The sequence below is a fragment of the Rhinolophus sinicus genome, chromosome 2 (assembly GCF_057876585.1).
Source record: "Rhinolophus sinicus isolate RSI-liver-muscle chromosome 2, RSI-T2T, whole genome shotgun sequence".
Taxonomy (NCBI): domain Eukaryota; kingdom Metazoa; phylum Chordata; class Mammalia; order Chiroptera; family Rhinolophidae; genus Rhinolophus; species Rhinolophus sinicus.
The window spans coordinates 23,403,678-23,429,180 of record NC_142502.1 but is presented as its reverse complement, the minus strand read 5'-3'; the positions used below and the strand labels follow the sequence as shown (position 1 = coordinate 23,429,180).

The following is a 25,503-nucleotide window of genomic DNA, read 5'->3' as shown; positions in this document are numbered from 1 at the left end:
ACAAAGCAAATGTCCATCAAAAAGGGAAGAGTTGAATGATGATCCATTCACACCAAGAAGTATTACTTAGCTATTAAAAATGAATAAAGCCATACCTGCTAACTTGAAGTGATTTCCATTGGAGTGAGAAAAGCAGGAGAAAGTGACAAATATTATCATTTTTTGTAAAATAATGGCACCTATCTATAAATAGTTGTGTATATATGTACATGTGTGTGATTACCTGAGCAGACAAAAAGAAAAGTGGAAAGATATGTAACCTGGGTGACCTGAGCAGAGGGAGGAGTGAGCCAAACAAAAGAAAAAGTGAAACAAAATGTACACTAAAAAAAAGCCAGTAGTATATGGACTTTAGCATTTATTAAAACCATTTGTGGATCTAAATTGACAATTTAAAAATGAAGCAAAAATGGTGAAAATAAAAAATAAGAGGCTTCCTTTGAACAAGCCAGTAAATTGACTCCCTTCCTTAGAGTAAATGAGGGCTGATTGATGCTTCTAAAAGAAAACAGTTTTTTGGTTATCCTTCGTCGAAACATTGAGCTTGCTTCACTTAGCCACTCCGGGTGGGGTGGGGGCTCCTCCAACCTCCTCCTCAGCACTTGGTGCTCTGTTGAGGCCTCACACAACATAACCTATACTACAGTGAAACATACCTAACACCTTGATCTAGTTCCAACAACAGAACAGCAAAGAGGATAATAGATGGATGGTGAGGAGACCGCACTTTGCCTGCTGATAAATATGCCTACATTTGATCATGGTAGCAACTGCAGTGAAAATGAAAAGCTACTTAATTCTAACCTGTCACACTGATGAAGTATACTAAGTTACACATCAATATCCCTCCAATTAAAATTAGAAATTTCTATTTCTTACCTAGTAGTTAAATGCTTTTCTTTTCCCTGCTTTCTACTTAAGACATCTAGTACCACACTGGTTCCCATGCTTTTCTCTACCCCAACCTGTTATCCTTAAAGACAAAACCAAACAAAAACTTATTATCCCCAATTGCTCAAATACATTAAGCACAGAATTCCAAAGTTGATAGTAGTTTAGAAATACAGCTTTAGCATGATTCATGTCATAAAGGAGGGAAAGTTAAATGTTAATTTCCCCCACATGGCCAGAATACTTGTCCAGTGGGAAGCTCAAACCTCTCTGCCAGGAACCCCGAGGCACACCCCACCCACCGTATTGGTCTGAGACAGGTAAGGGACTACTCACCCCAGGAGGAAAATCAGACAGACAACTTCAATGAGACATTCAAAAGGTTTGTAGTGGAGCAAAAGCCTTGACTATTGGCTTGTTAGTGAATTCTAACAGTACATACACACGCATACGTAACCCTTCTCCACTGTGACAGGCTCTATGAACATACCCGCGATCTCAGTCTTTTCCTCTTCAACGACGCACTGCTTGTTTCTAGTCGGGGCACATCTCACACTCCATTTGAAAGGACTTCAAAGTCAACCTACCAGTTCATCGCATCAGTGGCCCTGAACAGGTTACTCATAGAAGATATTCCGGATTCCAAATGTATGTATTTTTTTCCTTCCAAGAATTGAATACCTTTTGAAAGCTATATTATGTAAAGCTCATTAACTATTAAAATACAGTGGTACCTCTGTATTCAAACGTAATCCGTTCCAGACCGTTTGAGTTCTGAAATGTTCGAAAACCGAGGTGCGGTTTCCCCATAGAAAGTAATGCAAAATGGATTAATCCATTCCAGACCTTTAAAAGCAACCCCTAAAACTGCAAATTCAGCATGAATTTTACTATCTAATGATACCATAAATCCATAAAATTTACGGTGTTTGTAAACTGAAATGTTCGTCAACAGAGATGTTAAAAAACCGAGGTACTACTATAGAAAAGTAGGAAAAAGACTGGAATTATAAATTGCAGTTTGCAAATAATTCCCCACATATTTTTAGGATTTCATTAAACTTTCATTTACCTTAAACAGCAAAAGAAAGGAATGCTGGCATTGTCAGACATGCTCCCTGGACAGTAGGAAAACAGTTTTCAAAATTCACAAACGGAGGCATGACCCTCCCCCCACATCGTGAGGGATTCTTTGAAGCAGTTCGAGGGGGAGCTGGAGCCCTTAACCACTACCCTATCCTGCCTGTAGATGTTACAATTTTAGTTTTTATCTATTATGTTTCCATTCTACTGGGTTAAGTGATTATTAACAATTTGCTGTACCTTTTCCTCCCTTAGTTCATATTTGAGAGATAAAGGATGTTTAGAAATAAACATTTCATTCATAACCTCAATAGAAATATAGTTACAGAAAAATTCCTACTTAAACGTACTGTGCCTCTTTAGTTATTCCTATACTCTACTTTCCAAGCTGAAAAGAATCCATCTCTTTGCTGTATTTGTTAGGCCAGACAAACTGAATGTAGCACTCTCATTCAGTATCTTCCACTGCATGTAAAGGCAAGACTTAAGGTTAAAGCTGGAACCAAGATCTCAGAGAAGGTACTAATTTAAAAAGGACTGCTTCTCATTAACTTCAGCTCCATTTTAAATCTGAGCCTGAGAAAAAAATGAATTCCAAGTGTGAGAATCAATATTTCCACCTAGAAGACAAACTCAGATAAAATGGATTACCTACAACCACTGAGAATGTTTAAAAAGTGTATGACATGTCTCTTTTCTTCTCCCCTTAATCAGCTATGCCCTAAGTCAATACATCATTTTTGTAACCTAATAGAGTGGCATTCAGCTAAGTAACTGGTTCAATTCTGTCATTGGCCCTCACACAAAGGTTGTCTAGGTTTAGTTCTCAGCATTTCTATCTACAACTATTAGTAAAAACCTTTACTGGTTCCAGTTCCTTCTGGAGTAGCTAAGACAAGGAATTAAAGAACACTACAGTTCCTATCATTTAATTTTTCACTATAATTGCCAATTACAATTATAATATAAAGACAAGATTATTTTAGGTTCTACCATATTATTCAGTAATTTTTCGAAGTTATATTCTAAACAGTATTTGTATTTGTTTGAATTCCTTTTTAGTATTCAAAAAATTCTTAAAGATGATTTGGTCAATTCTTGAATTTTAAAACATTTTCTCCTTTTGATTGTTACCTGCAAAGAGTAATCTATGTACCTCAAATATTTTTACAGATATCAAGAATGCATTTACTCTTCAAGGTCCAAAACGTCAATGGACTTGTGCTACAGAAGTTGAGGATGATAAGTTCCTATGGTTGTCAGCACTCCAAAATGCAATCCGAGCTGCCATGCAGAAGTGAGCCTTAGACTTTAAAGAAAACATCAGGGGTGCCAATTCACCGTGCAAAGGATAGGCGACATGTATTTTCTGTTCCAGATTATTATTTGTATGGATGATGGGAGGATGAACTAGGATAACCAATGTTTCCTCTTTATAATCTTTTAAACTTTATCATCTAACTTTTATACTTTATCACCTATGCTCAATTATGTCAAATGCACAATAACTTGAGTCCAAGATTTTGACCCATTTCTTTTGGTAGTTGTTTTTCACTGGCAGTATTATATATTAACTGATAAAACCTAAGACAGAACAAGGATGTTGCATAGTTTTGTTTTATGATCTAACAAAACATGAAATCAAAACGAAAAGGGTTTCTTAAATGATCAGTCTAGAGGAACATTTTAATTTGTTGGTGTTTTACCAATCATCTTTAACATTTTCCTGAAATTATTATTGATTAAAAAATATGTATAAAAAACATAAATGGCAATTTACTCAAAAACTTGTCACATCTATCCTTAATATGAATGTACTCTTCCAGAGAACATTAAAAATATACCACTACAAAGTATTAAAAAGTTTTCTGCTCTGATCACAGTGCTACAAAACTAGAAATCAATTACAAGAAGAAATCCGGAAAACACACAAATATATGGAGGCTGAATAACACGTTACTAAATAGCAAGTGGGTCAACAATGAGATCAAGGAAGAAATCAAAAGATACCTTGAGACAAATGAAAATGAAAACACAACAACCCAAAATCTATGGGATGCAACAAAAGCAGTTCTAAGAGGGAAATTCACAGCAATGAAGGCCTACCTAAAGAAATAAGAAAAATCTCAAATCAACAGTCTATCTTTATACCTAAGGGAACTGGAAAAAGAACAGCAAAACAAGCCCAAAGGGAGTACAAGGAAGGAAATAATAAAGCTCAGAGCAGAAATAAATGAAATAGAGGCCAAAAAAACAATACAAAAGATCAATGAAAGCAAGAGGGGTTTTTTCAAAAAGATAAACAAAATCGACAAACCTTTAGCCAGACTCACCAAGAAAAAGAGAGGACCCAAATTAATAAAATCAGAAATGAAAGAGAAGGAGTGACAACAGATACCACAGAAATACAGAAAATTTAAAGAAAATTACGAGCAACTATATGCCAACAAATTACACAATCTGGAAGAAATGGATAAACTTTTAGAAACATACTATCTTCAAGACTGAATCAAGAAGAAATAGAAACTCTAAACAGACCGATTACTACCAAAGAAATTGAATCAGTAATCAACAAGCTCCCAACAAACAAAAGTCCTGGACCAGATCGCTTCACAGGTGAATTTTACGAAAACATTCAAAAAGAATTAACACCTAGTCTCCTCAAACTATTCCAAAAAATCCAGAAGGAGGGAAGGCTCCCAAGCATATTTTAAGAGGCCACTATTACTCTGGTCCCCAAATCAGACAAAAAGAAAACTACAGGCCAATATCCCTAATGAACATAGGCACAAAATTCCTCAACAAAATACTAGCAAACCAGATTCAGCAATACATTAAAAAGATCATACACCATGATCAAGTGGGATTCATTCCTGGTAGGCAAGGTTGGTTCAATATCCGCAAATCAATTAACATGATACACCACATTAACCAAATGAAAAATAAAAATTATACGGTCGTTATCAATAGATGCAGAAAAAGCATTTGACAAAATCCAGCAGCTATTTATGATAAAAACTCTTAGCAAAGGGGGAATAGAGGGATCATATCTCAACATAATAAAGGCCATATATGATAAACCCACAGCTAACATCATACTCAATGGGGAAAGGCTAAAATCTTTTCCCTTAAGATCAGGAACAAGACAAAGGAGCCCACTTTCACCACTTTTATTTAACGTAGTTTTGGAAGTTCTAGCCAGAGCAATCAGACAAGAAAAAGAAATAAAAGGCATCCCAATTGGAAAGGAGGAAGTAAAATTGTCATTATATGCAGATGGCATGATACCATATAGAGAGAACCCAAAGACTCCACCAAAAAAACTATTAGAACTGATAAATGAATTTAGTAAAGTAGCAGGACACAAAATTAATATTCAAAAATTAGTTGCATTTGTATACACCAATAATAAACTATCAGAAGGAGAAATCAAGAAAACAATCCCATTTACGATCGCTTCAAAAACAGTAAAATGCTTAGGAATAAATTTAACCAAAATTAGTAAAAGACCTATACTCAGAAAATTATAAGACATTGAAGAGAGAAATCAAAGAAGATACAAATAAATTGAAATACATACTATGTTCATGGACACAAAGAATTAAAATAGTTAAAATGTCAATACTACCTAAGGCAATATATAGAGTCAACACAATTCCTATCAAACTACCAATGTCATTTTTCTCGGAAATAGAACATATAATCCTAAAATTTATATGGAACCATAAAAGACCTCGAATAGCCACAGCAATCTTGAGAAATAAGAACAAAGTAGGAGGTATAACACTACCCAACATCAAATCATACTACAAGGCTACAGTAATCAAAACGGCATGATACTGGCATAAAAACAGACACATAGATCAATGGAACAGAATAGAGAGCCCAGAAATAAATCCATTCTTATATGGTCATTTAATCTATGACAATGGAAACAAGAATTTACATTGGGATAAAGACAGTCTATTTAGTAAATGGTACGGGGAAAACTGGACTGAAACATATAAAAAAATGAAACTGTGGACAACCTCCTTAAGCCATATATGAGAACAAATTCAAAATGGATTAAAGACTTAAATGTAAGACCCAAAACCATAAAACTTCTAGAAGAAAATAAAGAGAGTAAAGTTGCAGACATTACCGAGTAATATTTTTACTGATATATTCCCCCGGGCAAGGAAAGTAAAAGAAAAAATACACATATGGGACTACATAAAACTTAAAAGGTTTTTCACAGCAAAGGAAACCATCAACAAAACAAAAAGGCAGCATACTGAATGGGAGAAAATATTTGTCAATAATACATCTGATAATGGATTAATATCCAAAATTTATAAAACATTCATTCAACTCAACACCAAAAAGACAAACATCCCAATTAAATAACGGGCAGAGGACATGAAGAGACATTTCTCTAAAGAGAATATACAGATGGCCAACAGACATATGAAATAATACTCAACCTCAGTAATCATGAGAGAAATGCAAAAAAAAAAACCCACAATGAGATACCACCTCACTCTGGTCAGAATGGCTATCATCAATAAATCAACAAATAACAAGTGCTAGCGAGATTATGGAGAAAAGGAAACCCTGGTGCACTGTTGGTGGGACTGCAGATTGGTGCAGCCACTTTGAAATTCAGTATGAAGGTATCTCAAAAAAACTGGAAATGGAACTACCTTATGACTCAGCAATTCCACTCTTAGGTATCTATCCAGAGAAATCTAAGATGCTAATTCAAAAAAAACGCACCCCTATGTTTATTGCAGTGCTATTCACAATAACCAAGACATGGAAACAACCGAAATGCCCCTTGGTAGGCGACTGGATTAAGAAACTGTGGTACATTTATACAATGGAATATTATGCAGTCATAAAGAAAAATGAAATCTTACCATTTGCAATGATATGAATAGACATAGAAAACATTAGGCTAAGTGAAGTAAGTCAGACGGAGAAAAACAAATATCGTATGATTAAACTTATATGTATAATCTAAAGAACTGAATAAATGAGCAAAGTAATCAGAAATAGTCTCAGAGATATAGAGGAAAAACTGATGGTTGCTAGATAGTAGGGAGGTGGGAATGAGGGAGAAGGGGGGGGATTAGAAAGCACAAATTGATAACTACAATATTGCCACAGGATATGAAAGACAATTTGGGAAATACAATCAATGTTGTAAAGATTTTGTAGGGTGTCAGATGGGCACATATCTTATTGGGGAGACCACTTCATGGATGGTGTAGATGCATGACCACTGTACTGTACACCTGAAGCTGAATAATATTGTATGTCAACTATAATTTAATATATATATAGTCACGGGAGATGGAGTACAGCATAGGGAATAGAGTCAATGGAATTGTAATAGATATATGCAATGTCAGAGGGGCAGTAGGATGGGGGAAGGGGGTTGTCACTTTGTGAGGGGTGAAATGTCTATTACATTGTTTTGTACACCTGAAACAAATAAAATTTTTAAAAAGTTTTCTGTAATTTTTAAGTGTTCTTTGGTTGCAAAATTAAATTCTTAGACCTTCCAAATCAGCTTTAAAAATTTGTGACATTGTTAAATTAGTAGGCTGTCAGAAAAAGCAAAACAAAAAAAACCTTTAAAAAACAAAAATAAATGGAAGCTTAGCAAAAGTTGCCCGTAATGGAATTTAGTTAAACAAAAATGAAGAAACTATGACAAATCTGTTTCAAAACAGAGAAATAGCAAAATAGGTGTTGAATAGTATTCTGGGCCTTTAAACCTTTCATTTAATTATTTAACAAACTGAAGCCATAACCTGTTAGCCACTTGGTATCTCTAGCTGATGTATGTAGAAATATTTTTATTTAGTTAATGATAGATAAAAGTTACATGAAACTCGGAAGTCTTCTGTTGTCAGTTTCCTTTTTGCTTCATATTCTCCGTTAAGGTAATAAAATCTATTACTACAGTCTAGGATTGTGAATTAGGCTATTTTAAACATTTTCTTTTTTTATCAATGAAAATATATATTATTAAAAAATTTAAATTCTTGTAAAAACTACAAAATTTTTAAAATATTGTGCTGTTTTATTAGTGTAAAATCACACTTTTGATTCTGTTACGATATATCCATGCAGCTTAACATCTATGATCCTACAGAGAATAAACCATTAAAGGGAACATCTGCTGTTAGTCAGCAATGAATGTAAATTTACAAATGTGATCAAAATGTACGTACCATGTTATAAAACAAATCTGAATACAGTATACTACCCAGAAAAGGGCACACTTCAGAAACTTTGTTAATAGGAAAAACTTGTCTATGGCAAAAGAATGAGCGACAAGATAGTTGAAGGTAAACTAGAAAGCCTAAGGAATTTCCATTTATTCTATGACTAATTAATATCCTCAGAAGTTTTAAAACATATTACTCGAAAATAATCTCTGTAGAGACTGACGAGTACAAGCTTTTGAGAGTTAAGCGCATATTCAAGCAAAAAATGGTGATACTTGCAAGTGGATGGTACTTATATTGTTTGTGGTTTTAATACTTGCCCTTCACTTTCAGGGTATAATTAAGAAAGTCTGTTTTCATAGCTATTTCATAAGTTTGATTGCTGCAGAATTAAAATCTCACACACAAAAACGTTAAGTCACTGGTGAAACTGGTGATCAATTTTTCATACAGAAAATATAGACTCTGACCCCAACTTGACATGGAAAAGTCTGCAAGTACCTCATGACTCCAGAACAATGCTGATTACTATAGAGCTTATGGTTAAAGAATGCCTTATCCAATATAGTTCTTTCAAATAAAAAATTAAATAATGGAATCGTAATAGATATATATGATGTCAGAGGGGCAATAGATTGGGGGCGGGGGGTTATCACCTTGTGGGGGGGTGAAATGTATAACATATTGTTTTGTACACTTGAAACAAATAAACAAACAAAAATATTCTGAGAAGCAAAATACATGCCCATGGACAAAATTAAAAATAGTCCAAGGATTTAAAAAAGAAAGAAAGAAACAATTAAATAGGAAACTCACTTTAAAGATTTTTACAAAACAAATATAGATGCTTTATGTGAAACATTTAATCTAAAAGACAAATTGGATTTATTTAATTTTGTCTCCTGCAAATATTTCTGAGTCGTGCTTGAGATATAAAGAGAAGCCCCTTCTGTGTACGAGATCAGTGTGAAGTTTTGGCCACCTAAGTCTAATAGACAAATGTTATGTATTCCTGACGATTGGAATAACAAGGGTGGGCTATGGTAACAAACACAATATACCCTCCAGAAAAAGTCATCCTGACCCTTTTATTGTTGAAATTAAAAAATAAAAGATACTTAAATACAATGGTGAACATATAGGGCAAAACAGAATCATAAAATTTAATGTTGAATTAAGCAGTGAGCTGAATGTTTGGGTCTCCAAACTGGCCTGAACCCAAAACTGCTTAAAAATGGGTATGTTCACAGTTAACGGCAATTGGCTTAGAGGTGAGAGAATGGTCGAAGTTGTTCCAGTTGAACTTCCAGGGAAATTCTCTCCTCAAGAACATCCTGAAAAAGATGCAAAGTCAAGTTATGTTTCAAAGTATATAAAAATGAAGACACATCTAACAACTCTGCATCAAGAAAAGTTTAAATTTGTTAAGATGACAAAGGGACAGATGTTCATATTTTAAAAACATAGCTCACTTTAGAAGTGCAATTACTTTATATGTATGGAATACTAAAATATGCTATTAAAATGTTCTTATTACATAAATCAGGGTAATAAAACGTTTTTTGTTTACTTATTAGAAAAGCCAATATTTGCAAATGATAGCTATTAATGCATGAATTTTATATGACATGTACCCCCTGCAGTAGATGAGTCAGTTAACACAGATTCTTTCTCCTGGTGATTACATCTGGTCACAGCCAACTCCTGAACCTCATTTTGAGTTTCAGTGTCACAAAGAATAAGTTCATTTTGCAAAACGAATTTCTTATCAGTGTTTGAGCAGTCTTTTCAGATAGCCAGCAAATTCTGATTTATCTACTTTCCTTTTTCTCTATCATGCTTTAACCTGTTTGGTACCATACTTTCTATTTGGTACCATAATTCCCATTTTCTGTCCTCAGAAATAGTGAGAAAAGTGATTTAAAAAATAGCTCCTATATACATGTTTCTATGGTTTTCTTTAGTTCTTCAGAAAAACGCGCATTAACAAAATTTTCATCTTCAGTATGGTACTAGCAAGCTTGTCCTTAATTTTACATTCTTTCTTCAAAACCGACCAAATTTATAATCATAGAACAGCTATAAGTATTTTCTTTGATCAGAGTTATACAAGAATATCATTTATTCCACAGTTATCAAATGCTTAATAACATGAGATTGTGATTTATAAGAAATATATACTTGGTCATTCAGATGACCAAACTATAGTTCTCTTGTACATTTGGTCTTCTTCCCAATTCCTGGCTCACAGCTCCAAAACCCCTAGGAATTTCCAGGAGGGGTCTTTCATGTCAATGAAATGACTTCTGGAAGCACCTAAGGATGGAGGCTGGTTGCCAGGAAGACCAACAAAGTGATTAGAGGGTTGGAATGTTCAGTCCCATCCCCCCACCTCAGGGATGGGAGAGAGGCTGGACGTTGAATCAACAGCCAATGACTGAATCAAGCATGTCTATGCAAGGAAGCTTTGTAAAAACCCCAAAGCACAGGATTTGGAGACTGGTGAACATGAGGCAACGTGGGGAGAGTGGTGTCCTGGAGAGAGCATGGAAGCTCCGCATCCCTTCCCACATACCTTGCCCTATGCATCTGCTCATCTCACTGTTCCTGAATTATAACCTCTTATAAATCAGTGATGCGGTAAGCAACATATTTCTCTGAGTTCTGTGAGCCTTTTTAGCAAATTAATCAAACCCAAGGAGGGGGTTGTAGGAACCTCTGATTTGCAGCCAGTTGGTCAGAAGCAGAGGTAAGAAGAGCCTATGCATCTGAAGAGTGTATATGTGTGGTAGGGGACAACCTTGTAGACTGAACTCAGAACCTGTGGAATCTAATGCTATCTCTAGGTAGACAATGTCAGAATTGAGTTGAATTCTCGGGCACTCTGCTGATGTCTGAGAATTGTTTGTTGGGATGGGGGGGCCCACTCCCAACATTGGAATTGGGTCTGGGAACCCTAAAGACTTACAGATGCTAGGTTTGGAGGACAGAGAGAAAACAGTCACAAGTTTATGTAGGCCAATTCCAATTTACCTCTGATGTCCTGGACTAAGTATTAACACATCCGTTCCTCTTTATACTCAAAAGTATCTTGGTTTGGACAATAAATTACATGGTAACCCTACACAGAAATGATTATGATTTACCCTCAATGAGTTCAATTTAGTAGGACAGAGACCCATGCGCCATAGATAATAATTCCAGGACAGTGTGATAAATGCTGGATGAGGGATATGAACAAAATGTTATGGGAATGAGCCCTACTCATTTTACATTTCCACAGACCCTTTTCTTCTTTGTGGTTTACAACCTTGCTACTCAAAGTAGGGCCAACAATCCAGCAGCATTTCTAACCCCTGGAAGCTTACCAGAAATGCAGAATTCTCTGGTTCCACTCCATACCTAATATGAATCAGAATTTGCATTGAACATGACCCCAGATTAACTGTATTCACATTAAGGTGTGAAAACCACTAGTTTTCTAAAACATGAATGTTTAATAATGTTGAACCATCAGTGATTCTAGCTGTTAATTTTTACTCATAGGGATTAAAAGAAATCATGGCTAGAGTAAGTAAGAAAAACAAATCCATTCCTCAAGTATAGATGACAGGAGTACACAATGGCCATAGGCACAACTTCTATTTAAGGCTTATCTTTTCCACATGCAAGATGGTCTAACTTGCCCCATCCCTCTTCTTCTTTAGACCTGTTTAAGTCCCTTCAATAGAATCTGAGTTATCTTTGATAAGTCGACAATACTCTCAAATCATCTTAGAATTAAATAGAGTGTAGATAGATAGCCATGTATGTGATCTCAGGGGTACCTGAGGTCACAATATTTCTTCTCTTGGGTTTTATTATGAAAGGTAAGGAACATGAGTGCCTTTCATATATGGAGGATAAGGCAATCATATCAGAACTGAGTATAAAAATTCCATTTAATATTAAAAAATTCAAAGGCATAGGAAGTGTTTTAGATACACATTTCTCTTGTGACACGGAAAGTTTCAAGCATAAGAACTGCTGGATCACCTCTATGTTCCAGTTCAAGTCTGAAACGCTCTCCATCCATGGAACTGCCCAAATATCCACAAACTACATTACCTTTAATTGTTGCTGCAATTCACTATTCAATCTGGCCAAAACTGTGTTGGTTTCCTTATTGCGTCTAATTGATGCCTGAATAGCTTTCTTATCTTTCCCAACAGACCTGAGAAGATAAAGAGGGCAAAAAAAAAAGAAAAATAATAATCTTCATTTCTTTAAATTTTCTCCCTCCTACCCTGATCGCTCTCTCCCAACTAGAAAGCAGAGGGAGCATCTTTTGCTTTTAGCATAGCTTCATCTCACTTGCTCAGTTTTAAGGGTCAATCAAAAGTATCTAAGGTTCAGAAGCTTAATTACTGTTGTTATTGTTTTAATTCTTCTTCTTCTGTAGAATCACCTGAGTTTAAGTTAGTCTAGAGCAGGCACTGGCAAACATTTTCTGTAAATAGCCAGAAAGTAAATAAATATTTTATGCTTTGAAGGCCACACAGTTTCTGCTGCACATTATTTTTTGTTTCTTTTTTCTCTTTTTCTCACTCCTCTTTTTCACAAAAATATAAAAGCCATAGCTCATGAAACTTACAAAATCAGGCCATGGGCTGAATTTGGCCCATGAGCCCTAGTCTGTCGATTCCTGGTTTATACCAACTGCAGTTAAAATATCAGTGTTACTCTACATTATTAATTTTTAAGTCTGCCCCAGGGTTTGCAAAAGGTTATTAAAATGAAATTGGAATTGAACTTAATAACAGAAGAAAAAAAGTGGGAAGAATGTTCTGCCTACCCATAAATGAGAAAACTCTCCAAGAGAAACAGCTAAGAACCTTTGTTCAACTAAAGAACTAGTCCGACTGCAATTTCTTTCCGTTTGATATTTTTAATTGCTGTGCTCTTTGTTCCTAGTAATTAAATGTGTTTAGGAATAGCTTTGATTACCTAGGAATAGAAGGCTGTGACGCAAGAACAGCAGCTAAGACGCCTGTCTTTTGTGTATGTTCATCAGCTTCTGGCCTTAATTCATCTTCTGATTTTAATCTTCTTCGAACAGGTTTAGGAGGGGGAGCAAGAGGTGTCGTACCTTTGCTCTGGAAGACAAGATCTCCATCAATAATGAGCATTTCTTGAAGACATTCATGGTGAGTTAGCACTCTACCCACACCATTTGCTTTCCGAAAGCCACTCACTCTCCAAAAATTAAAAGTCACTTGTCCTACTTTAAAACAATTTATAATTTGTAGCAACAGCTAACTTAAGTTACAACAGGAAAGGACGTCCCTAGTTGACATCACAATTGTGAATGTATTTACTACTAGACAATTTACTTAAAGAGTAACATCAGCTACCTGCAGCCCGAATCTGCCTCAATATTAACATATTTAACATAATCATGATACATGCTCAATATATACTTGTTCGATAAATATAAAAGGGAGTCTCCAGAAAGATGCACCCATGATCACCATAGAAGTTCTATTCAAAAATACTAAAATACATCATCTTAATGATTAAAGCAATTTATAAAGAAGTAAAAAGCTAAGTAATTCTTTAGAAACCCTTCACTAAGATGCACAATCATTTTAACTCTTGAAAATAAGTGGACATTTTGTTGGAAACTGAATTTGCCTTCAACAGGATCAGATACTGTATTTTGGTATTTATCATAATCTGATCGGACCTGTTAATAAATGAAAAGAAGACATAACTGCCATCTCTCGGGTTAAGTGTTATTTTTAATTTGTTGCCATGAGCTGACAAAAATAAAATTAACTATTAAAAACCACTACAGAACTACTAATGTAGTAAAAAATAAAGTGTCCAGAAAGTACAATTTAAGCACTTTCAGAAACATGCTATTTTAATAACTATTAGGAATGTCTAGATGAAAATAGAAAAGAAATTACCCAAATTTTTCTCTCAAGGGGAAAGTGTACTGATATCTATAAGTACTTGCAAATGCAAACAACAGATCAGACTGATATAGATAGATACGTGATAAAGCAAGTATAGTAAAATATTAATGGTAAAATCAAGGTATGGGTTTATTGATGTAAAATTGTAAAATTCTTTGAACTTTTCCACGTTTAAAAATTTTCATAAAATGTTAGACAAAAATTATCCCTAAAACAGTTAAAGAAAAAGAGTAAAGTATAATATTAACCTTAGAGGGTGGATAATTTTCCCCTATTCTACTTACAAAAAACTGAATTTGACCAATAAGAAAAGTTCTACTTTATGTACTTGGAAGGCTGTAATACCACATACATTTTGAGAACCCATGGCATACACTAATATAGACAATCATCTACTAGAAATTTTAATAGGCAGATCTTGTTCTGAGCCAGACTAAATATATTACAGTTAAAGGCAGTGGGATGGGTTAGATGATCCCTAACTTTATTTCTACTATTTTCTTCATCTTTAACAACTTACAGTACAAATGACCCCATGTAACTTTCTATATGTAGAACCGATTACTACTGTAAAAGACTTAGCATACCACATTGGCAGGGGCACTAGCAGCTGTCTTTTCTTCAGTTTTACTATCTGTTTTGGCACCTCGAAGAGAACTTGCAGGATCAGAAGCTTTTTCAACCTAGAGATGAATATGTTATTACTAATTATATAAAAGTAATATATAGTTATGCATAAATATGTTATGAATCAGAATAAAATGTTAAGAAAATATTCATTCTGACAATAAGGAATCTGAGATGGGTATGAGAAGGAATCTGAGAAAACCCTGTAAAAGGACCACTCCTGACTACTGAATGGCAGAGAGTAGGGAAGGTAATAGATCTGCGGGTGTTGGGGGGCAGGGGGCGCTGAGGATGCACCCTAGCACAGTTTGGGAAGTCCTGTGGTTGGGAGAAGGGGTGCATCCACCCAGGGGCCTGTGCACACCTGGACTCCCCTCAGGGCCTTCCCGGCCTTCCTGGAGGTCCAGTCCACATCCTTAGCGGCCCCATGCGAGGTAGAAAATTAAAAGTCTGAAGAAGTGGCTGGGAGAAAGTTTTCCATGGGTCAGCTCTATAAGAAACCTTTGTCTAAATTATGCCAGTCAAATAAACATGGATTTCTGGATCTGTCAGAGAGGTTCAGTATAGGTTGAGACAATCAGAACCGCGATTTTAGAATTTCTCGGGTCCCACCGATTCCCCCTGTATGTTTAGTGAGGTCAGGGATCCCTAGCGAAGTTCTTGCCGCCAGGACTACACAGTCTCCTAGAACAAGGTCTGCCAACATGACATTTTGACATCCTGTAGTCTGTAAGTCTGTCTAAAGTGACTTACTCTCATACAGAGTGTAGTAGCTATGGTAACCACAGCCTGTTGATGCATGGAAATCTTCACCAAATCACACAATCAGATGCTTAGCATTCAGATGCAACCCCCAGAGCAGAGTTTTAGCCAGGACCAGATGGTTGTGTCTTTTCACACAACGGCTACTCCCACACACATTCTGACTCTTATTAAGCATTACACTGCAACCAGCAGGTGTCTGAGGCCAGGGAGAAAACTGAAAAGCACTGAACTAGGGAATATAAATTATCTAAAAGCAGCGGCAGCAGATATTTTGCTCACTGATGTGATGTCCCCTCTAATATCTGCTCTGTTAGGGGTTATTGTTTATACACAGGCTATGCATGATATGAAAAGAGATTCCCCCCAGAAAACTACGTAAGGGCTTAACTGACCGGCAAGACCTCTGGTTTCTCAGCTTCATCATCTTGTTCTTCATTTACGTTTGATGCAGCAAATACTTCAAATTGGCTGAAATCTGCAAAGTTTGGTTGTTCTGGTATCTGCTGAGGTGAGGTACTAGTGTGAGTTATCAGGCCATCGGCATCCACTGGGCGATGCACAACGGGACCAGGAGCCTGGACAATGGTTCAGGAGAGAGGAACAAACGTCTTATTGTTGTATCAAAGTAGCCTCTTTTGCTTTGAAAATATTAATCTAAACATGTTGTTTTATTATCTGTAAATTCGGGGAGATGAGCTCCAGTAACATTTAGCTTTAAAAAAACACACCCATAAATGAAACACCAAGACACAAAAAAATTAAACTAACAAACCCGACAAACCCTCAATAAAAAAGATACTTTTACAAAATTCTTACTGCAAAAAAGTGTGTAAGGAGAGGGGAGGGTCTGGCCCTATTCTCTGATTCTCTACTTGGATCTATTTTTTTCGTAAATGGGCTACACACAATAGTTTGTTCTTTAAACAAGTTATTTTAAAAATTGCTTCATTATGTTTTTAAAAAGGTTATTTTTAAAGGGTGAAAAACAGTGTTCTATTCTACCAACACTTCAGTGCACTTCCTTTGAACTTGTCTTCCACTCCTTTGCCAGACCAATCCTTCTAAAATTTTCAACCGAAAAATATATTTACCGAGTATCTACTTTTGGTCAAGCACTATGGGTGTAACAGTGAACACAATAAATAAGGTCCAAGCCCTAATGAAGCTGACAGTCTATTGCAGGATGAGAGATAAGTTAACAAGGAATTAAAACAGACTGTGAGAAGTTGTATGACCAAGTACAGGATGCTACAGGAATAAATCTGAAGTCTCTTCCCTGCTTACCCTTTAAACATTTTCCATGTCCTTTAAGAAAAACTCTACCTTTATTAGAATGACATAGGAGATGCTCTGTGCCCTCCCCACCTCTTTAGTTTCCTTTCCCATCATTCCAACTGTACTTTGTTTTCCCTTGAAGGAGATGCCAGACTTCCCTCAGTTCTCTGTGGCTTTGTGGATGCCATTCCAAGTCCGGTTGGAATGCCCTCTCCCAAAGAAACACCACCTGATCTTTCAAGTTTCTGTTTAGGTCTCACTTCCTTCATTTTATTTACACATTTTCAATGTGATCCCTGACTTTACTAGCTAATAAAGGTGTTGCAAAGCATTTCATGAATACATCTACTGTATTCTATCATTGTTGTTTACAGGTCTGCCTTCCTCACTAGATGTTTCTGGAGTCAAGAGACCAACTCATTGGGTTTCACAGCTTAACCACAGCAAGAGTATTTTTGCTGGTACTTTAGATACAATAAATACTGGAATATTCAAATTTCAGTATCTTTTATTTGATTAAGAAACCATCTTTTAACTATTTATACCCAACTTCACTTTACAAATCTAACTCAGAAAAAAAAAATCAACCAAATTCATTTATGTAAAAGGTAGTCAGTCAGTCACATAAAACTAACAGCTATAATCCATAATCTACCCTGGAACAAACAGTTTTGTGCAGATCAAAACAATTTCATCCTGGCAGGGATGCAGAGGTGACCTAACACTTCCTTTACTGATGCAGTAACACATCCAGACAGATGCAGTGAGGTTACTCTGAGTCACCGCTAGATCCAGGACATAAAGGGACATCTCTTATCTCCCAATCCATTGTTCTTTCCACTAAATCACACTTTGTCAAGGTGTTATCTTTTGGTTTCCTTTTAAGCTTCTTTCAAAAAATAATTCAAATCATTATGGGAATAACCTTCCAAAATAAGACTTACCTTCCCTGAATTAAATGCTCATTAAGAATGACAAAGAGGTAATTCCCAATCTTCGAAATAATTCTAGAATAGAATCAAATACCTAACAGACTAACTGATCCTGAAGACGGCAATGGCTCATGCTCAGAATTACCTGGGAGGGCTGTGGTCTTGGAGGCACTGCAGGAGGATGGGCAACAACTCCAGCCTGTTGTTGTCCTGCATAAACACACAAGTCTCCTTTTTAGTAACTATGTAATTCCTTTGCTACTGGAACAGGTTGAAAGAATATGAGCCAACTATACAGACTTCTAAGAATGTTTGGTAAGTAGAAGAAGGCATAGATATCTTATGTGACTGCCTACATGTGCCCTAATGGCCAAATTTCATGGCCTTTTCTCAGCCCTCATTTCTCTTGTTCTACTGAACAAGGCACTCTTGACATGCGCCCCCATTTCCATAATACTATGCATTCTTGGTTTTCTTCCCATATTTCTGACTGCTCTTTAGCTATTAAATATGAGGATTTCCAAGATTTCTCTTTTAATTAATATTTCACTCTGTCATTTCTAGGTAAATATTCTCAAATAATACATCAATCTTTCTAAACTCACAAGTTCAGTGGCCTATTATTCCTCCTCTTCCTCATTATTTCAAACTCATATTGTCTAAACAGGACATTATCACCCACTGTTCTAATTTTTCTATTTTGATCACATAATAACAATGACCAGTTACATAAAAATTAAAACCGTGAGTAAGCTATGACTCATCTCTCCTTTGTCAGCTAACTTAAGACCTACTGGCTAACCCTCATGGATATCTCCACATCATTCTTTTAAATTCTCTTATGGCATCTCTCAGGTTCCCATCTTTAACTATTTGAATTCAAAAACATTTTATATAGACATTAGGAAAACAAATTCCCTCTCATCTGATATCTTAAATTCATTTTTTTCCTTTAGATAAATATAAGACATACTACGAGAAAATAAAATGTGTTTTTAATTAACTTTAAAATCAGATGCTAATACATATATGGTTCTCTCTAACTCCTACCTGTGGTGACTGTGAAGGTCCGATTCAGATCTAAAGATGACGACCTAGAATGAGAGGGCTGTGGCCTTGGAGGGGGAGGTGGTGGTGCAGTGTTATCTGGTGACGTTCCTGAATGAGACCTGCAAAATTCACCCCATTACAATTGGTCATGTTACTGATATTGGAGCTTTTTTACTTCTTAAGCATTCAAACTTGGCTAAGCAGCAAAGGATATTATTGGTATAACATTTTCTCAAGTAGTTATACAAGTATTATAATGAATACAGTACTATTTATGATGTCTACTGAACAAATGGTTATTTAATGTGGCGAATAATCTTCTTAACAAAGTATAATTATATATTAAATTTCAAAAAATTTGAAAAGAAAGTTAGCTATTAACAAAAATTTAAGGTAGACTGCAAAACTAGTGTAATGTTTTCCCATTCAATTAAAGATAATCTTAGTCGGAAATAATTATTTTCAAAAAAGAGGAACTCTACTTTCAGATATGGTTAGCTTTCAACTTATTTAAAGTTTGGAGCTTGTAATCTGGCTCAAACAGTTGAGTTCCCTGTTCCTGTGTTACCACAGGCCATTCCGTTTTAGAGGTGACGAGGCTCACGCTCACTTTTCTATATTCTGAAGAGTCTCCTGGACTCTGGCAATCTGATCCTCACTGACAGGGATAAAAAGCAGAACAAAATCCACGAAGACTGAGAATTCTAAGGAACAGGAAGAACGATAGGAGGAAGCAGGCTTTTGACTCTCTGTAAGCTCTGGAGTTTCTATTATTACTAGTCTCTCTCTATAACCTCCAGGCGTGTGGCAAAAGGATACTTATCACGCATAACAAGTGAGAGGAGAAAGATGCTTCTGTCCTGCACAAGCTTTTTGTGGATGGTAAAACCCTTGCAGACAAATCCCTTGCCACTCTCACCCTATCCCACACCTTTTTGTTTGTGCCTGAAAAGTTATATGAAACGCAGATCTTCAGGGTGGGTAGGAAGCTTAACACTGGGCTGTGATTCTGAATGGCATTTTAAAACACAATTCTTTTGGTACTTGTCTTTAGGGTCTTTAGGCTATAAAAGGAAACCTGCAGATTTTTACTTAAACAGACTCTCACTGTTTACCTACAAAAGGACTGTATTAAAACTGCTACTGCCAGAAGTTATCAGCCCTTCATAAACCTTCCACAGAATACCATGAAGACAATTTGTTTTCCTATTAAAGTTGGAAAGAATCAAAATCACTTCCCTTTTACATACATCAACAGGTAACCTAATAGCCTTCAGAGAAGTGAATAACTAAACAGAAAAAAATACCTACCATGTTTCCCTGAAAATAAGACCAGGTCTTGTATTAAGTTTTGCTCCAAAAGACGCATTAGGGCTTATGTTCAGGGGATGTCCTCCTGAAAAATCATGCTAGGGTTTATTTTCCGGTTAGGTCTTATTTTTGGGGAAACATGGTATTTATACTTGGTCCTAAATAATTTTGAATATTAAAATGTAACAAGATATTTTAATATGATTTTTTACATAAATACTGACCTTTGATGAGTTACATTGTTCCCGATCTGTTCTGGGTCTGAAGCAAAAGAGTCTGAACTACTGTAATCATCTGCTGATAAATGGAATATATCCTAATTAATAATAATCATTTTTTTCACTTTTACTCCATATGCCCCAAATATAATTGAATGACTGCTTCAAATCAGAGATATTCAAAGATGGACTAACGTGTTCATCCCAGTGTTATTAACTGCAAAAAATTAAATATAAATAAAATAAAGCATGGCCTATTTATACAATAAAATACTACCGTGCTTCCCTGAAAATAAGACGTAGCTGGACCATCAGCTCTAATGCATCTTTTAGAGCAAAAATTAATAAAAGATCCAGTCTTATTTTAATATAAGACCAGGTATAATACAATATAATACAATACAATATAACATAACATAATATAATACCGGGTCTTATATAATGTAAGACCAGGTATAATATCATATCATATCATATCATACCATATCATATCATATCATTCCGGGTCTTATATTAATTTTTGCTTCAAAAGACGCATTAAAGCTGATGGTCTAGCTAGGTCTTATTTTCGGGGAAACATGGTATGCGTACAGAAAGTTACAATCTAGAAAAATTAACATTTAACAAGAGAAATACTCAAAATAAGTTATATGGAATGAGGTCACAAAACAGCACATATATTACAATTTCATTTTATATAAAAATATAGCATATGCACAGAAAGAAGATTAAGGCTGACAACGAATATTAATCATGGTCATTTGTGAAATAGATTATGAAAATTTTTCTTATTTTTACTACATCTCAACAATAAGCATTAATTACTTTTGTCATTTTTGAAGCACTTGAAATATTTTAAATAAAGAAAACATTTAAAAATTGTGAAAAATTAAAAATTTCCCAAGGGAATAAAATGTGCTTAGACAATAATAAAATTGTTGAAATCAGCCGGATGTTCCCAATTTTTCACCAGAGGAAGTATCACTTTCGATTTCCTCAAAGTCTTATGAAGGAGCAGAGAATCCCAGAAGTAGACTAACAGTTATGATATAATAAAGAAATTTCAAAATAGAAATTCTAGGGACAATATGAAGGAATACAACTACATACTTTCAAGAGTTATAAATTGAAGAGACTGATTATTTGGTTTCGTTTCATTTCTAAATACCCCTTTCCTTTTTCTTGTCAAATCACTGAATTATTTAATTGATACAAGAATGATGCTAGAGCTAACATATTTCCATCTGGATGTCCCATTAGGCATTTCAAACTTAAGATGTCCAAACCTAGACCTATCACAGTCTTCCTCAATTCCCAGTTGCTCAGGCCAAAATTCCTTGAAATCACCCATGACCCTCCTCTCTCTCTGTCTCACATCCTGTATCACATAGGAAAGCAAATCCTGTGTTTTCTTCCTATAAAATATAGCTAGAATCTGACCACTTCTCAGCATTTCTACTGCTACCGCCCCAGTCCAAGCCGTCATCTTCTCTTGCCTGGATTTTAACTGTCTCCTAAATGGTCGTTCCCTGTGTGGACTCTTGCTTCTGGCCTGTTATCAGTCTATAGCTGCCAGAGTGATCCTGTTTAAAAAATGAAGGTCAGACCATGTCACTTCTCCATTCAAAACTTTCTAATGGCTTTTTAACTCAGTCAGTAAGAGTCAGCCTTACCCTGCTCCTGGGTTACTATTCTACCACTTTCTACCTCTGCCTGCCAAATTTGCTAACTAGTTCTACTCTAGGTGTTTGCTTGCTGTTCCCAGCAAGTAAGGCATAGTTCCTAAATCAGGGTTTCACGTTTGATATTCCTGCACCTAAAATGTCCTTCCTTCAGATATACACACAGGAGAATCTCTCCACTCCTTCAAGTTTTAACTCAAATGTTATCTTCTGGTGAGGCCATCTCTGACCAACAAATTTAAAATGTCACGCCCTCTCCCCTTCCCAAGTTTTTATTTTTATCCAGGGTGTTAACTACCTCCTAGCATATAACGTTCCTCCCCCGTTTTTCTCTTATATAAGCTCCATAAAGGAGCTGTTTTGTTTTGTTTTGCTTACGGCTGAATCCCCAGTGTCTAGAACAGAGCCTGGCACATAACATTCAATTAACATTGGCTGAATGAATGAATATATATACAATTTCTTGTGAGAGAGAGAAAGGAGCTAATGAGAAGGAGGCAATGAAATACATCTGGCTGAGAGCAATGGCCAACAGGTCTGTCTTGAAGCAGGTTCAAGTGGCAATGGGCAACCACTTACCATGTTTCCCCGAAAATAAGACCTCATCGGACAATCAACTCTAATGAGTCTTTTGAAGCAAAAATTAATATAAGACCCGGTCTTATTTTACTATAATATAAGACTGGGTATGATATGATATGATATGATATAATATATAATACTGGGTCTTCTATTAATTTTTGCTCTAAAAGACACATTAGAGCTGATTGTCCGGCTAGGTCTTATTTTCGGGGAAACAGGGTATTCATAAAGAGGGTGGGGTGTTTACAAGGGTTGGCTGTTCTCTAATGTATTCAGTGAAGATAGTATTAAATGGCTATACATTAGCATTATGCAGTCTCTAAATCCAGACTTCATAAACTTTAAATGGAAGGTGTAATGCTATCTTTCACTTACCTACAGTATTTCCAGAAGCAAATTTCACCGATGAATTTATCTTATTTTCTTCTGAAAGGTCAGATGTTTTCACAAGTAATGGGCTAGTGGGATTAGTATGATCTAGTAGAGAGAAATAATAAGTAAAAATACAAGATATAGGTATTTGAATCAATAAGTTTATAAACCTCAGAGTACATGGTAAGACTTCATTTAGATATTCCAAAGAAGCTGCAGGTAAATCCATGCGATATAAGACAAAAAAAATATTTTTAATAAAAACAAATATAAAATGGTTTATATACAATTTTGTTTTCTGCCATAATAGGAAATATTTTATAATGAAAAAGTCAATTTGCATGTTCATACTGTGTTAGTTTTATCAATGTAGGGCAATTACTTAAAACATCACACAAATGGTTGTAAAATAAGTAATTTATGATGTTGACTTATGTAGAAAATAAATCTACTTTTGAGAAACACTAACTAAAACATTTAATCTAGGAGAAAATTCAAGAGTTTAAGCCAAATATACAATTTCACAGCCAAACTTTACTTTAACATATACCTCTTCAATTAAAATTTGAACATACTTTGAATGTAAATTCATAAGTGATCATAAAAATCCAGAGTATATCAGAAAAGTCATTTTCCAAATGTCCTTATTTAAACACTTCATAATTTAAATTCAATAATTTCCTTTTTAAAACTAACAAATTAAAAAATACATATATAGCATAATTGCAGAAAATACTATGTTAAAAAATAAACAATTGTGACAGAAACTGCACCCTGACAGAATAATTACTTGTGTATTTTAGCTTGATGCTAATCCAAAACACAACCCACTAAACTCAAATACAGCCCAGCCACAGCTTCCTTACCACTGCCAGTTCTTTTAAGTTCCATTTCCTGCATGTGGATTTTGCTTGGAGTCATCCGAATAGGAACTGGATGAACAATAGCAGTATCCTAGAGACAAATGAGAGGAAGTACAGAATTTGTATTAAAAATGCCAAGCTATACCATGAAATAATTAAAATTAACCAGACTTTAAAAACTGGTGGATAGACTTTCTCATTCACACTAAGGCAAGCATGAAAATTAATTTTTAAATTAGAAGTTCTAGAAAATTTATTTTTAAAAAATCAAGTTCACTATACATACCGAATAATCTGATTTATTTTACAGAAAGTACACTTTAACTTTTGAGTGATTAAAGATTTGAGTGAAAAAATTATCTTATAAAAATATAGTTCAAGACAGTACTGAAAGGCAGAGTGTGAAATGATCTGATGAAATCATATAAATTGGAACCTCTCAGATAAAAGTGAACTATGTCATGAGAATCCAAAAACTAAGTAACAGACTGAACTCATTTTCAGGAAACTGCTCAAGAAAATTTGACACTTTTGTTTTTCATATATAAAACAAAGTTAATAAGATGCCTGCTATATGGTAACAGTAAGCACAATACATACTTTCTATACATTAGTTCTATAGAATTGTTTAAAATTTAGCATAAAACTTCCACAGAGGGATCCATTTTTTAAGAGGGCTAAGCAAGAATCCTACTCTAACACTCAATACTTTTCTTAAACCTTTTCAAGACTATAATACATCTGGTATCCCTAAACTTCATGAGTGGCAAGTCTAGTTAGAGGAGTAAAAAATAGACTTTTGAAAAGAATGAAAAGAGCAAGGCAAGGAGGAGAGGATGAAGACAAATAACTGGTAGCCTCTCAGAAAGGAAAGAGGAAGCTACACCTGGGTACACAGATAGGACTGACTCCGGGATTCCCCCCCACACCCCCCACACCCCCTCCACGGGAGGAACCACAATAGTATCAAGAACTTGGGTTAACAGCAACAGACCAGCTGAAAAACACTGCCAAGGGGGCTAAGCGCCTTCTAGGAGGAGTCAGTTTGCATTTTGTGTGAGCTGTTGCTAAATACTGAACAAGAGATCCTTCAATTTTGAGTATCTAGTAATGAGTTAAGTTTATAATTTAGTGTGAAGGATAATGACCTTTCAGTTTATCAGCCAGACACTGGGTAACAGTACAGAGTTAACACCATGCCTCTCTAGAAAAAGTTAAATTCCAGCATCCCCTCTCTTGTTTGACAGTTCTTCTCTTCTTGGCTTACTCTTAGAATCTCTAAATTCAAACAATTTATAACAAATGAAGTCTTCACTGCAATTACACTGATAAATCCATTCATAGTAATTTCCTGCCCCTACACCAGTGAGATTCTGGACAGTTTTCAAGTATTATCCACTCGACCTGAACTAACATTTCCCCTATAATTCTAAAATTATAGTTATAAAGATGAACACTACAGATGGATAAAAGTTTAGATTTCTCACAGAATGAGTCACTCTCAGGAAAATGTAACAATACACTTCAGACGTTATTGTTATAAAAAACATGGCTTTAGGAATAACTACTATTTTGTTTTTTCTTTTTTTTTTCTTTTTATAACTAGTATTTTCTTAACTTACAATTTTAACAGCAGAAATAAATGCTATGAGAATCAGAATTCAGTATTATAAG

At 35.3% G+C, this 25,503-nt stretch overlaps 2 protein-coding genes across 11 annotated transcripts in view; one reads left to right on the top strand and one right to left on the bottom strand.

Annotated features, from left to right (window-relative positions):
* ECT2L (epithelial cell transforming 2 like) overlaps nt 1-7,466 on the top strand; it is a 77,001-nt gene extending 69,535 nt beyond the window's left edge. For all 4 annotated transcript variants that reach the window (XM_019732779.3, XM_019732778.3, XM_088795436.1 and 1 more), the window contains 2 exons: nt 1,367-1,539; nt 3,148-7,466. In XM_019732779.3, the coding sequence (XP_019588338.3) occupies nt 1,367-1,539; nt 3,148-3,275 (301 nt within the window). In that variant the 3' untranslated portion in view covers nt 3,276-7,466. The remainder of the gene's footprint in view (nt 1-1,366; nt 1,540-3,147) is intronic.
* A 1,795-nt stretch (nt 7,467-9,261) lies between these two features.
* Nucleotides 9,262-25,503, bottom strand: part of REPS1 (RALBP1 associated Eps domain containing 1) — a 78,522-nt gene continuing 62,280 nt past the window's right edge. For 5 of the 7 annotated variants that reach the window (XM_074333638.2, XM_074333637.2, XM_019732768.3 and 2 more), the window contains 10 exons: nt 23,833-23,920; nt 22,970-23,071; nt 20,337-20,409; nt 18,802-18,920; nt 17,897-17,961; nt 15,937-16,119; nt 14,740-14,835; nt 13,179-13,327; nt 12,300-12,405; nt 9,262-9,526 (listed from right to left, as the gene is read on the bottom strand). In XM_074333638.2, coding sequence (XP_074189739.1) covers nt 9,458-9,526; nt 12,300-12,405; nt 13,179-13,327; nt 14,740-14,835; nt 15,937-16,119; nt 17,897-17,961; nt 18,802-18,920; nt 20,337-20,409; nt 22,970-23,071; nt 23,833-23,920 — 1,050 coding nt within the window. In that variant the 3' untranslated portion in view covers nt 9,262-9,457. The remainder of the gene's footprint in view (nt 9,527-12,299; nt 12,406-13,178; nt 13,328-14,739; nt 14,836-15,936; nt 16,120-17,896; nt 17,962-18,801; nt 18,921-20,336; nt 20,410-22,969; nt 23,072-23,832; nt 23,921-25,503) is intronic. The other 2 variants (XM_019732765.3, XM_019732769.3) reach the window with 1 other exon arrangement.